The sequence below is a fragment of the Natrix helvetica genome (genome assembly GCF_964273705.1).
Source record: "Natrix helvetica genome assembly, chromosome: 8".
NCBI classification, from domain to species: Eukaryota; Metazoa; Chordata; class Lepidosauria; order Squamata; family Natricidae; genus Natrix; species Natrix helvetica.
The window spans coordinates 1,709,956-1,722,916 of record NC_138559.1 but is presented as its reverse complement, the minus strand read 5'-3'; the positions used below and the strand labels follow the sequence as shown (position 1 = coordinate 1,722,916).

At 44.9% G+C, this 12,961-nt stretch overlaps 1 protein-coding gene across 1 annotated transcript in view; it reads left to right on the top strand.

Annotated features, from left to right (window-relative positions):
* ANTXR1 (ANTXR cell adhesion molecule 1) overlaps positions 1-12,575 on the top strand; it is a 141,799-nt gene extending 129,224 nt beyond the window's left edge. Inside the window, exons 17-18 of the mRNA XM_081960986.1 lie at positions 4,155-4,235; positions 6,942-12,575. Of these exons, the coding sequence (XP_081817112.1) occupies positions 4,155-4,235; positions 6,942-7,208 (348 nt within the window). The 3' untranslated portion in view covers positions 7,209-12,575. The remainder of the gene's footprint in view (positions 1-4,154; positions 4,236-6,941) is intronic.
* Positions 12,576-12,961: the final 386 nt, after the last annotated feature.

Below are 12,961 nucleotides of genomic sequence, written 5' to 3'. Positions count from 1 at the left end.
ACCCACCTCAGAAAGACAGAAGACTGAGTCAAGAATCGAACTCCTGCCAGTGGGCAGAATAAGCCTGCAATACTACATTCTAAGCACTGAGGTACCAGGAAGATGAAGGAGAAAGGGAATAAGGAACCAAGGAAGGAATAGCAAAAGCACTTAGACTTATATACCGCTTCACAGTGCTTCACAGCCCTCTCTAAGCAGTTTACAGAGTCAGCCTTTTACCCCCAACCGTCTGGGTCCTCATTTTACCCACCTCGGAAGGATTGAAATCTGAGTCAACCTTGTGCCTGGTGAGATTTGAACTGCCAAATTACAGGCAGCCAGCAGTCAGCAGAAGCAGCCTGCAGTACCGCACTCTAACCACTGTGCCACCAAAGCTCGTACAATGAGGTGGAACGGTCTACTCTGCGCCAAATTCATAGTCATTGTGCATTGTTCACCTGGAGAGTTATTTTTATATGCAACAATGGTGCACATGTAAGCCTTGCTTGTTTCCATGCTGTTTTTTTGAGGGGGGAAGATTGTTTTCCATATGGCACCAAAAAGATTAAATCAAATGTCGATCTGATTAAACAGAAAAGCCAAGGGGGCATTCTGCCTTTCTCTCTTTGGCTAGCTCTATTCAGACTGACAAACCTAGCTAGGAATTTGGCTCAACACACCGAGAAGTGGAAGCAAATAAAACTCTTGTACTTTTGTCTCATATTTTAAGTTCTGTTAAGGCTGGAAACAGGCAGGGTTCCAGGTAATCCCTCCCTAGGAGATGTTATGAGCAGACAAGGATTCCAAATCCAAGTTTGTTTTATAAGTTTCACGGGGGGGGGGGGGAGGCAGAGGACTCAAACAGCGGGAGGACAGGGCTTAGCTCCTTCCTCTCCAATCACCCTCCTGCATTTTTCCTTTCTTCTTCCTCATTACTAGGGTTACAAAGTAAGTCCAGCACAGTATCAAGAAAGAGAGTTTAGCCAGGGGAAGAAAACTGGTACAAGGAAAGCTCTGAAGTCATTATGGATGAATTCCATGATGCTCTGTATTAAATCAGGGCTCTCCAAACATGGCAACTTTACGTCGGGCGGACTTCAACTCCCAGAATTCCCCAGCCAGCTTTGAATTCTGGGAGTTGAAGTCCTCCAGGCTTAAAGTTGCCAAGGTTGGAGAGCCCTGTATTAAATTGTTCCTAATTATGAATAATTCTCTGTGTGTGTGTGTGTGTGTGTGTGTGTGTCTATACATATGTGTTGTGTTTGTGCTGATAAATAAATAAAGGGAGACTAGTATAGATCTATTTCATGCTATTTAGCTCTCATCAGCTGGCCATACCCTTATTGGGATTTGAACTGGCTAGCTGATGAGAGCTAAATAGCTTGAAATAGATCTATACTAGTCTCCCTTTATTTATTTATCAGCACAAACACAACACAAATGTAACAAAGGCAACATTAAAAATATGGTTTTCTGCCTGGATGGCCTCCTGGAGTGAGAAGGGGACAGAAAAGGGAAGCAGAGTGTTCTGTCCCCTATTGGGCATACCAGGGGTTGTGACACAATATATATATATTCAAAGATTTTCACAGGTGTAGGTATGCTGGTCTTGTTGTATTCAGGTCTTTTCCCATGTAAGATTGAAATTGTCTTGGCAACGTTTCAGCGAGGTCTCACTTGCCATCTTCAGACTGGGTTTTGGGCTTAAAGTCTTGTCTTTGTTCTTTATGTATATATGTTTGTCTTTATCTGTATTTTTATCTGTTTTGATTGTACGCCGCCCCGAGTCCTTCGGGAGAGGGTTGCGGCTAATCAAATAAAATTATTATTATTATTATTATTATTAAAGTGTGATCGGAGGTGCCATCTTTCTATAAATCTTGGTGTGTGTGTGTGTGTGTGTGTGTGTGTGTAGTGCTGGCTTTGTTTCAGTAAGTGAAATGATTGGTTGTGTGGTTGTATCATGATTGGTTTATTGGTGCTGATTGGTGCTGGCTGTGTGTCTATTATTGTTTTGTGTTGTAACAGCCTGGGTGGTAGGTGGGGCTCGTTTGTTGACTAGGGCTGGTTTCCAGATGTCTGGTAGGCGGAATATAAATCCTTCCATTCCTCACCATCCAGTCAGAGCTGAAGACGTTTCTTGGATGAGAAACGAAACGTCTTCAAAAGAAAAAAAAACCCAGAAAGTCCATTGCCTCCTGAAAAAGCACCTTTGGGACAACCATGACCTGCCCTCTACTCCTGCAAACATTAGATTCGTTGGCTGAGTGACTGATTTCTAGTATTTACTCTATATTTTGGGCGAAAAACAAGAAGATAAAACATTCAGTGCAAAAGAAAAATGTTGTAAGGAAGCAGTGATGGGGGAGAGCGATCGTCTTCCCAGGCATGCTTATGAGCTTCCGGACGCTCCCTGGTTAACCATTCTGACCCTAAATGCTAGATTTGGAAGGTCCTTAGCCTATGCCAACAGGAATATCTTGAAGGTCTCCCAGGGTCCTTCACCAAACACGGGAGACAGAAGCGCATCTTCCTCACCTCCCCACAAACACAGAGGTGGGTTCCTCCCGGTTCGGCTGAATAGGTAGTAACTCAGGAGGACATGTGACCATACCGGTTCTATCCTGGACACCGCCATCTTTCTTTTCTCTTCTGCACATGCACAGAAAAAATCTTCATTGAAAGAGATGTGATTTCCTCCACTTTTTTTTAAAAAAAAATGATGAGCGCATTAATTTTTTTGCAAAAATGGAGGCGTTTTTGCCTTCCAACAGCCTCCAGAAGAAATATGCAGGCTTCAGCAGGGCTGGGAGAAGGCAAAAAATGCCTCCGTTTTTGCAAAAAACTGGCCGTTTTCTGCCCATTTCTCACAAAAATTGGGGCAATTTCCTTTCCCCAAGGCCCTGCTGAAGCCTTCAGATTTCTTCTGGAGGCTGGGTGAGGCAAAAACGCCTCCATTTTTGCAAAAAAATTAATGCGCACACCATTGTGGATGGATGGTGAGGAATGGAAGGATTTATATTCCTTACAGACAGCTGGTCATTTGCATCTTTTTAGAGGGTCTTTAAAGCACTTGGAGACTTTTAGCTATACAATTTGGGATGGACAGCCTTGGAATGATGCGGGAGTGGGAATGGATTTCCAGAGGGAAATATTGCAGACTACAGGAACCATTTGCACCACTCATGGGGCCTTGAGGATAGAGATAAACCTCAAAGTGGCCTCAACGACCCTATAAAAGGATGCAAATGACCAGCTATCTACAAGGAATATAAATCCTTCCATCCTTAAATCTCTCTGGAGGAGCAGGCACAGATCCCCCTGAAAAGGGGGTGTCAGAATGGCTCAGAGACCCTCCTCCAACTGGTGCCCCTTAGAAATGTTACGCTTCAATTCTTAGTATTCCTTCCCAACATCATCAATGACTGTGATGTTGGGATACTTAAAATCCAAAACAGGTATCTGTTACAGGTATCTGTTACCCAACCAGAAGGCTCAGAAAATAGCCTAATTGTTTTTAGTAGCATAGATGGATGGTGTCTTTTTTCTGTCTCGTATGTCAGGCAAGGTGGTATTTTGATTTCTAATTTTTTTAACATTATTGAAAAAGATGAACATGTTTTGGTGCATTGCGTGTCTCACCTGCAGCTATCTTTTTTTTTTTTATCTTTGGCCTGCCATACTTTCTATTCTACTATGCATTTTCTATTGTGGGAAAATGGGAGGGGGGATTTATTTATTTATTTATTTATTATTCATGCTTCTAGACCGCCCCCTCTCCCAAAAGGGACTCGGGGCGGTGTATGGATTGTATGGAGTTAGATGATATGTAGCCATAACAACATTCTGACTAGAAAACCAACTGGATGGGTGGAACTGCCAGCATGGCAGTGGGAGATTGGACCATGTGATGGACTCGTGGGTGTTGGGGGCAGGATCTTGAACTTTCACCTGAGTGGGGGAAACCGGGAAGCTTTCAGATTCGAGTTTTCCCAGATGTGCCAACGTGGCTCTCTTAATAAATTGGAACTTTGAGCAATACTTTGCCTTGGACTCCGATTTACTTTTGGGTGCTATTTGGAACCCTGACATTGCGGCTTCTGCCTGTTTTGCAAAGTGATTAATCTTGTGCCAATCTTGCAATAAATATATGATGCCATTTCTTTGTTTTACAGGGAAAGCTAGATGCCCTCTGGGTTCTCCTGAGGAAAGGCTACGACCGGGTGTCCGTCATGCGACCACAGCCAGGAGACAAGGTAACCTTCACTCAGGGCTGCAGAGAACTTCTCTGGGTTCTCTTGAAGAGTCCCTCTATGTTGTTTCTTTCTCAAACTTGGCCATTTTAACATGTGCGGACTTCATCTCCCAGAATTCCCCAACCTGCCAGGAATTATGGGAGCTGAAATCCACACAATCTAAAGTTGACGAGTTTGAGAAGAACTGCTGTAAATGTTGTCAAGGAATTGCACTGTGTAATACGATCGAAGGGGAAAGTTATTAATTATATGAAAAAATGCATTTATATATAAATATACTTATGGAATTTAGTTATTTAAAATTGCATTTTAATTCATTCCATACAGTATTTGATTTTGATTAGAAATGGCTCCAAATATTTAAAACAATGAATAAATGTGTGCTTAGAATCCTTATTTGGGATTTTTATATTGTGTAAGGGTGACTATAAAAAGTCTCTTGTGGCAAGGGATTTTCAGCTGCTAGGAAGTTCAAACTGGAGATTTTCTGGGATGGCACAGAGCCTTCTGCTCGGGAAAGAGGTTGGACTAGAAGACCTCCAGATCCCTTCCAATTCTGTTATGGTGTATTCTGTCCTGCTGGCCAGACAAATCCTTGCAGGGCAAGCAGCTAAAGTTCCAGAGCTACTGATGATCTGGATCTGTTTCCTGTTCCTTTAAATTTTGTTCCATTGAAAACCTGGTAAAGATCCCTCGGGAGCAGCTTTATAACAAAGGAATGATGTAAGAATTCAGGCTAAAGAGAGACAAAAGCTGCTCTGTTCTATGCTGCGCCAAGCATTCCTGATAGTTTTGCTTCTTACTTAACATGCACTTTCTATAAAGTGAGCAGAAAAGCTTCACTGAGAAGTGTTTTGTATGAAGCATTTTCTTGCTGTCTCACGAATTTCAAATGCTGCATTAAAGACCAAGAAACCATGTCCCTCCCCCCCCCACTCTCTCTCTCTGTCTCTCTCTCTCTCACACACACACACACACATGGGGGGGGGGGTTGCTCCCGGCGTTACTGCCGGTTCGGTGCACGCATGCACATTTGCACAAAAATAGGTTTGTACATGCACAAACGTTTAAAAAAGGGAAAAAATTAAATGTGTGCAATTACAATTGTTCTGCGTATGTGCAGAACCAACAACCATGAGTTCTTGCCAACTGGGATGGGATTTCATTTCCCAGAATCGCTCAGGATGGCTGGTTTGTGCCACCGATGGAAGGAGGAGACAAGCCTTGGCCAAGGGACGCTCAGTAGAGGGCAAAAAAGTCAGGATGGTATCCACAATGTGGCAAGAATCATGGGCAGAGCTTGCATCAGGCGGTTGTGCCCCACAGCTGGACTTTTTCTGACCCACCTTCTTGTAGAACTCCCTAGCCTGGCCTGGCACGGTTTGGTCCCCAGTCCCCCCGCATCATTGAGGCAGGACTGTTCCTTTTGGATCCTGCTGGCGAGGCAAAAGGCAAAATCACATTTCTGAAGCCAATTTCCAAGGACAGGGCTGAGCAGAGTTGTGAAATGCGCTTCCTTGAGGAAGGTTGCCACCAAGCACAGCTGTTTACAATCAGAGCGAAGGACGGTGGTCACATTGGGGCTTATGGTTGGCTCGCATTTGCAAGGGCCGGCTGACGTTTACAATTTTCTCGGCATTAATGAGGTTATTTTTACTTTCAGGAGGACCCCCGAATGCCCATGTGCCTCCCCCACCTCAAAAGAGACACCAGGGCTGTTTCCTCCCCCCTCCCAATAACAAAATTATTCATAGGATTGGGAATGGGGGTGGGGGGTGGCTTAATTAATGGGGCAACCACTTGCGGAATTCTGCAGCTGTGTTTTGCATTTGCATGATAAACCGTGGCTTTTGAAGGCGTTTGTTAGCCAGCTATCAAATGTGTTCCAGCTCAAGAGTTTCAGGGGCTCTTAAAGCTGTCTGAAAATCGTTTTATCTCTCCCCTCCTCCCAGCCTCTGGGTTGAAAAGAAAAATTGCTAACAGCGCAATCTTGCATGCGAAATAAGGCATGGAAAGGATTACATTTTCAAGAGCTGATATTCTTTGCTGTTTATGAATATTTATCTCTTTCTGTATAGAGAACTTTAACGCCTAGGTAGCAATAAATACAGGCAGCCGTCAACTTACAGCACTTTGGTTAGTGATGGTTCGAAGTTATGATGCTACTGAAAAAGGTAATTTCCTGCAGGCCTCTCCACTGACTTTGTGGGAAGCCAACAGGGAAGGCCACAAATGGCCACCACGTGGTCACAGGATGCTCCAGTCGTTGAAAATGGATAGGTTAGAATAGGATAAGCTAAGAATAGAGCTAGAAGGTACCTTGGAGGTCTTCTAGTCCACCCCCTGCTCAAACAGAACCCTAGCCCTAACCTATACCATCTCAGACAAGTGACAGTCCTGTCTCTTCTTAAAAACCTCCAATGATGGAGCGCCCACAACTTCTTAACCTGTTCCACTGGTTAATTGTCCTCGCTGTTAGGAAGTGTCTCCTTACTTCCAGGTTGCTTCTCTCTCTCATCAGTTTCCAACCATTGATTCTTGTCTTGCCCAAAATATTCTACTCTACTCTACTCTGTTCTATAATTATTCTGTTCTGTTCTATTCTCTCCTCTCCTCTCTCTTCTCTTCCCACGACATTCAGAATTAGCAATGTGTCCCATTTTTGCATTGGCCTCCTCTAAGGTCTCGTTTTTGCTTGTCTTTCAGGGACGCTGCATTAACTTCACTCGAGTGAAGACCTCCCAGGCGCCCCCCAAGTACCCACTCAACAATACCTACTGCCCTCCATCTCCACCCCCCGCCCCTGCTTACAACCCTCCACCCCTTGCCCCCATCTACACCCCACCATCCCCAAGCTCACCCACGCCTCCCACCCCTTCCCCACCTTCCACGTTGCTTCCGCCCCCTCCTCACGTCCCTCCCCCCAACCGAGCTCCTCCCCCTTCCCGCCCCCCTCCCCGCCCTTCCGTCTAAAGGCCCAGCTGCTCTCTCCTCCAGAAGCACTTCTCCAGCCGTTTTCCACAATACTCTTCCAATTCCATGAACAGAAGTTGCCTTTGCGTTCTGGGCAATGAAAAGAAGAAACTGGTTTTATCGTTACTTTTAAAAAAAAAAAAAAAAAACTCTGATGCCTCACCTGGACCAGAAATCTCAAACCACCTGTTTTCAGTTCTAAAAGAATCTTTGCAAATCATAGGAAGGAAGGAAGGAAGGAAAGAAGGAAAGAAGGAAAGAAGGAAAGAAGACTGCGGGATAAAGATGGGAGAGAATGGCATCTCTGGGCAAAGCCAGTAGTCCCTGGAAAATGGATTTCCCCATAAATTACTGGTGGGATCTTTCTTGTGGTCACAGAATCCACTGCAGCCCAATGGGCCGATGCTGCTGGAATCTCCTACCAGGGGGATGATATCTTTCATGGGCCTGAACTTGTGTTGTGTTGCTGCAAGAAATACAGGATACGGCAACGGATGGAGAGCAGAAAGACAGCGGGGCCTTCCAACTTTGCAAAATCGAAAACAAAACCATGTAGCTCTTCAGCTAAGGACAGGCGATCGAGGAAGTTGGAGAGCCAGACTAGGGTGGGAAGAGATCCCATCATCCTGGGCCAATTTTCTCAATACCTGAAAGCATCAAGGAGCAGTTGATTTTATAGGAAAAACCACAAAGCCGCTGGAAATAACGCCAAAAACGTTCTCCTCCTCCTCAGATTCTTCTTAATGTAGGTGACCAAATGGGTCAAATTCTGGGTGATGTTTCCTGCTGGCCAGCTTAGAAAAATAACCAACCCAGTTTGACAGCAGGACAACAGAGTCAACCAGGGTGAGATGCAGAGAGAACTGGATTAACATGACAAACATTACGCCAAGTGTTTCCCCCCCCCCCCCATTTTATTCTGAATAACTATGGTTAGAACGCGGATTGTCGGAGACTCCCAGGTAGAGTTTATATCAGAGGTCTTCAGACTTGGCCACTTGAAGACTTGTGGACTTCAGCCCCCAGAATTCTCCAGCCAGCAGAGTTGCCAAGTTTGGGGACTTCTGGTTTATATTATGCAATCACTCACCTCCAAAACAGATTCCTATGCAGGGCAGGGGGGAAACAAGACAGCTCTATTTCCATTTCTACGTCTTCCAGTTTTCCTTTTCCATTTTTTTGCTGGTTTTCTGTTGCCATAACTTAGCAATCAAGAAGGGCAAACGAAAGAACAAAGGGAGTTTGGATTGAGCTGAAAAACGATGGCCTTTTTTGGCGATGATAAGCAAGATTTTTTTCTCTCTCTCCAGCGGGTTTATATATGTTGGCTTGGTTTTGTGGATTGTGTGATGGATGTCTAGAAAGCGAGCAGAGGCGGAGATAATTTTTCTAGAGGTGTTCTAGATCTCTGTCTTTAGATTTTCCGAGAAATAGAAAGAGGCTGGCAGAAGGAGGTCTGATGATGTCTCCCTGGCTGGATTCACTCATCCGATTAGCCTGGGTTCAAATGGGATGGGATACAGGTAGTCTCCGACTTACGACGACCACAATTGGGCCCAAAATTTATTTCCCTAAGCAAAGCCATTGTTCAATGAATTCTGCCCCACTTTCCAACCTTTCTTGCCACAGTTGTTAAGTGGATGCAGCTCCCCCATTGATGTTGTTTGTCAGGTCACAAAAGGAGACACTGCTATTGTCGTAAAGATGAGTCAGTTGCCAAGCATTTTAATTTTGATTCATTTGACCATGAAGATGTTGTAATGGCTGTATGTGTGGGAAACAGCTGTAAGTCACTTTTTCCAGCGCTGTTGGAACTTCCAATGGTCACTAAATGAACCGTTGTAAGTCAAGGACTGCCTGTGTTTTGTAATTCAGGCATCCCATCCAACCAGAGTTCGGTTGAGCCATTTGGGGCTGAGTGGCTTGCTTGTGTTATCCCAGGTTTAAGGGGAGATTCAGCCAGCATCTCATGGTCACCTCCAGTTCTGTCCTCTAAAACCCCCAGATGCCTTGGGACTGTTTAGATTGTGATGGATAGAAGAAAAGTAGAAAATAACTTGCAAATACAGAAATGGAGAAGGTTGCGTTGTGTGCAAAGCACACCCCCAACTCTGCAAAGTGAGATGTGAAAGTCAGGTGGTTTTTTTTTTTTTAAACGAAGAGTGGACCAACTCACAGAGGTCCTTTCGGGAGTCTCTACTTGGCTTTTGACTGCACAAGGATTAAACTCAGTCGGATCTCTTCTAAGGCTGAAGCTTTCAACCTGATCTGTTTTCATGCCAGCAGAAACCGAGAGATTCCCAGGGATCTACTAACAACGAAGCAAAACACTAAAACCAGCAATGGTCTCTGCTCATCCTGTCCTCCAAGGACTAAAGAACAAAGCGTGAAAGGACACGGTTGACGTTAAGCATGAAAAACCAATGTCCGGGGGGGAGGATCCTCTTTTTGAGGGGGGGCAACACACTTAACCCAGAGACGCTTCTTCAGCACCACACAAAAGATTCAAGGGCTGTTTTCCAGAACAGGTAAGTGCTGTGTCTGCAGGCAGAACAGTGAAGAACCCCCTCCCCCAACACACACACACCCTCACCCCCTTTTGGCCTCTGCCATGGGAGATCCCTCTCGAGAAATATCCTTTCTTTGGGTTGCACCTTGTGATCCATTGGATCCCCCCCCCCCGGTTTACCTCTTGGGGGGAGGGAAGCCATGACAACCAGTTTGGCTGGGTAGCAACGGTTGGGCACCATGGGCTTGAGTTTCCAGCACCATCATCTGAGTTTCTTCCAGATGGGGCTTGCTAGATTAGATCAAGAAGGGAAGGATGGGAATTCCAGGAAAATAGCTCCCAGGTTTTGTCAGGCTTTTGTCAGGAAGACGAGTCAACGGCAGAGCAATCTCCCCAGTGGAGGCACCCCGTTACCCCAAAAATAAGATGATAAGCCCAACCGGGCTTTTGAGCACATGCGCTAAAATAATCCCTCCCTGAAAATATTGCAACAGCAGCAGCCGTGAGGTGACCATGATGCACCTCAAAAATAATAAGGCCTCCCCGAAAATAAGGCCAATTCCGCTTATTTCAGAGGTCAAAAGAAAATAAGACCCTGTCTTATTTTGGGGAAAACATGGCAAAGTCAAGTCGGTGGTCACAAACTCTTGTGCTGAAAGCTTTAACCTTTTGATGTTCTATTAAAAAAAAGGTTGGGTTTTCCATTGCATGGCCCCCATCTGACTTTGCCCCCTCCCCACGAATAGCCTTATTGCTGTAGTCGTGTCATATAAAAGTAAGTTTTTACCCCTCACAGTTGATCCACGGTGCTTCAAATTGTGCCAAAAATGCTTTGAAAAACAATCCCATTGTTTAAACTGCTCAGTGCATGGGGACAACTTGAGAGGGAGTGCAATTTTAAATAGCCTCTGGTTTTATTAAAAAAAATTGTCTTCTCAATTGTAGACTCAAAAAAGAATATACATTCCCAGGGGAAAGAGTACGAAATAATAATAATAAAGAATTGTAAAATCCAGACAAAGAAGATAACACAAATACAAATAGGCACGAGTCTTGCGCACAAGTGAAAAGCGAAATTCCAAATCAATGGTGTATATATTATTGTGTGCTTGCCATATTTCAAATGGGAGCATTTCCTATTCTGTGTGGATAAAAGATCTCGGGGTGGGTTTTTTTTTCACATTGTAGTAAATTATTATAAAGCCAATGATATTTCATGGCATATTATTGTATCAAGCTGTGCTTGTTTTGTTTTCCTCTCCTCTTTATGGTTGTATTGCTTTTATTAATGTATATTGTCTGTTAATGACAAGCACCTCCTTTACATAGCATTAATTGTGATCACTGGCCATCTTCCACCCAACCAGCAAGAAAACGGGTGGGACAGCACTTGTGGGGCTTCTGTGGAGGCCCTGCCCATTCCTTGCCCTCAATTTCCATTGATTTGGCTGGTTGCATTGCAGGAGGAACCCACCCCCCATGGGAGAGGAGAGCGACCCATGACAGCACAAGCCAGAACTGGAGAAAGCAATAGGGGAGGGGTCCCCAAACTTGGCAACTTGAAGACTTGTGGACTTCAACTCCTAGAATTCTCCAGCTAGCAGAGCTGGCTGGAGATTTCTGGGAGTTGAAGTCCACAAGTTGCCAAGTTTGAAGACTTCTGCCATAGGGTTTTACATGCTGGGAAGGGTTTCTGTGCATCCTCCATCCCTTGGCGGCAGCTTTGACAAGGGGGGACATCCTGCAGAAGCCCCCAAATGTTCTTACTCCCCATCTCAGGGACCAAAGGAAATCCAGGCAGCTGCTGTTGCAGACGGTGCCCAATACAAGATGTTGCATGTCTCAGCAGAGTCAGCTGTTTCGTAAGACCTGAACCCCAAGCCATGCTTGAGTAGGGACCTTCCACGTGTAAATGGGGTGCCAGCCTTCCAAGTCAAGCTCTGTTGCTTGCTCCTCCTCTGCCCAACCACCTGTGAGAATGTCCTTGGTTCCCACAGGAAAACCCAGTTGAGTTTTCAATTCACTGTTGACACTGAGGCTTCCGAGATGTGACAGTGTCGCTAGAGTGTGGGAGAGCGCTTTTTCCCAGGGCTCGGGATGGGCAGGTCCACAACTGCTCAGATAGCTTCCTTTTCACTTTCTTAGCGCTACCAGGTATCACAAACATGGCCGGCTCAAAGCACTCCAGCACCCGGAAGTGAGGAGCCAAGGCTGGAAGTGCTGAATTTGGCTCGGTGACACTTAATGTTATGTGACAGTGAGGTTGAACTGGGATAGTACAAATGTATGGACAGACAATACTGTGTAGGTATTTTCTCTTACTAGGAGGTCTCGTTGTATTAAATGATGCAAAATTAGCCATTCGAAAGAATTCCTTGCAGAATGGAGCAAGGTCAGATTCAATTGACCAGCCCTGCAGTGTTTTTTTCTCATACAATTTTTGAATATATTGCATTCTTTGGGGGGGGGGGGAATTACAGACCTGCAGATGACAACAGAGCAACCTTGGTGAACTAATACGTCATCTGTGGGATTATGAATTCAGTGTGGTCCAGGGACTCCTGCTTGAGCAGGGGGTTGGTCTAGAAGACCTCCAAGGTCCCTTCCAACTCTGCTCCCCTGTGCCCAGCCCAGTGGGCCAAATGCAGGAGACAAGACAGGGCACCCATTTGGCACTGTGGGAAGCCCCAGATGGAAACAGGAAATGGGGGCAACTGGATGGAAATCAGGCAATTTGTGATTCTTCCACCAGCATAAAGAAATTATTCTGGGCCTTTGGCTTGTTTGCATGAGTCATTTTTTTTTAATGCAGTCATTATTTTATCAGTTCTGATGTTATTAAAAAAAAAATAATCTGAGCTTTTGGTCTTTATGTTCCATTTGTAGAAAAAAAGGAAGTGATGGATAAGGCAGCTGGCTTGGAACTCATTCAGCAGCCGCCCCTCCCTTTCTTACTCCCCCTCCCCAAAATATTTGGTCTTGGTATTTGTGGATGCAACCTCAACCAGTGACTGCAGCTGGATAATTTACACCACTGAATTAACAGCTTTACGGGGCCCTATTGGTTCAGTTGACATGCATGAGTACCATTTTAATTCCAAAATAATATTTAAGGCAGGGTTCTCCAAATCATTTTAATTCTAAAATAATATTTAAGGCAGGGGTCCGCAAACTTGGCAACTTTAAGACTTGTGGACATCAGCTCCCAGAATTCCACAAGTCTTAAAGTTGCCAAGTTTGAAGA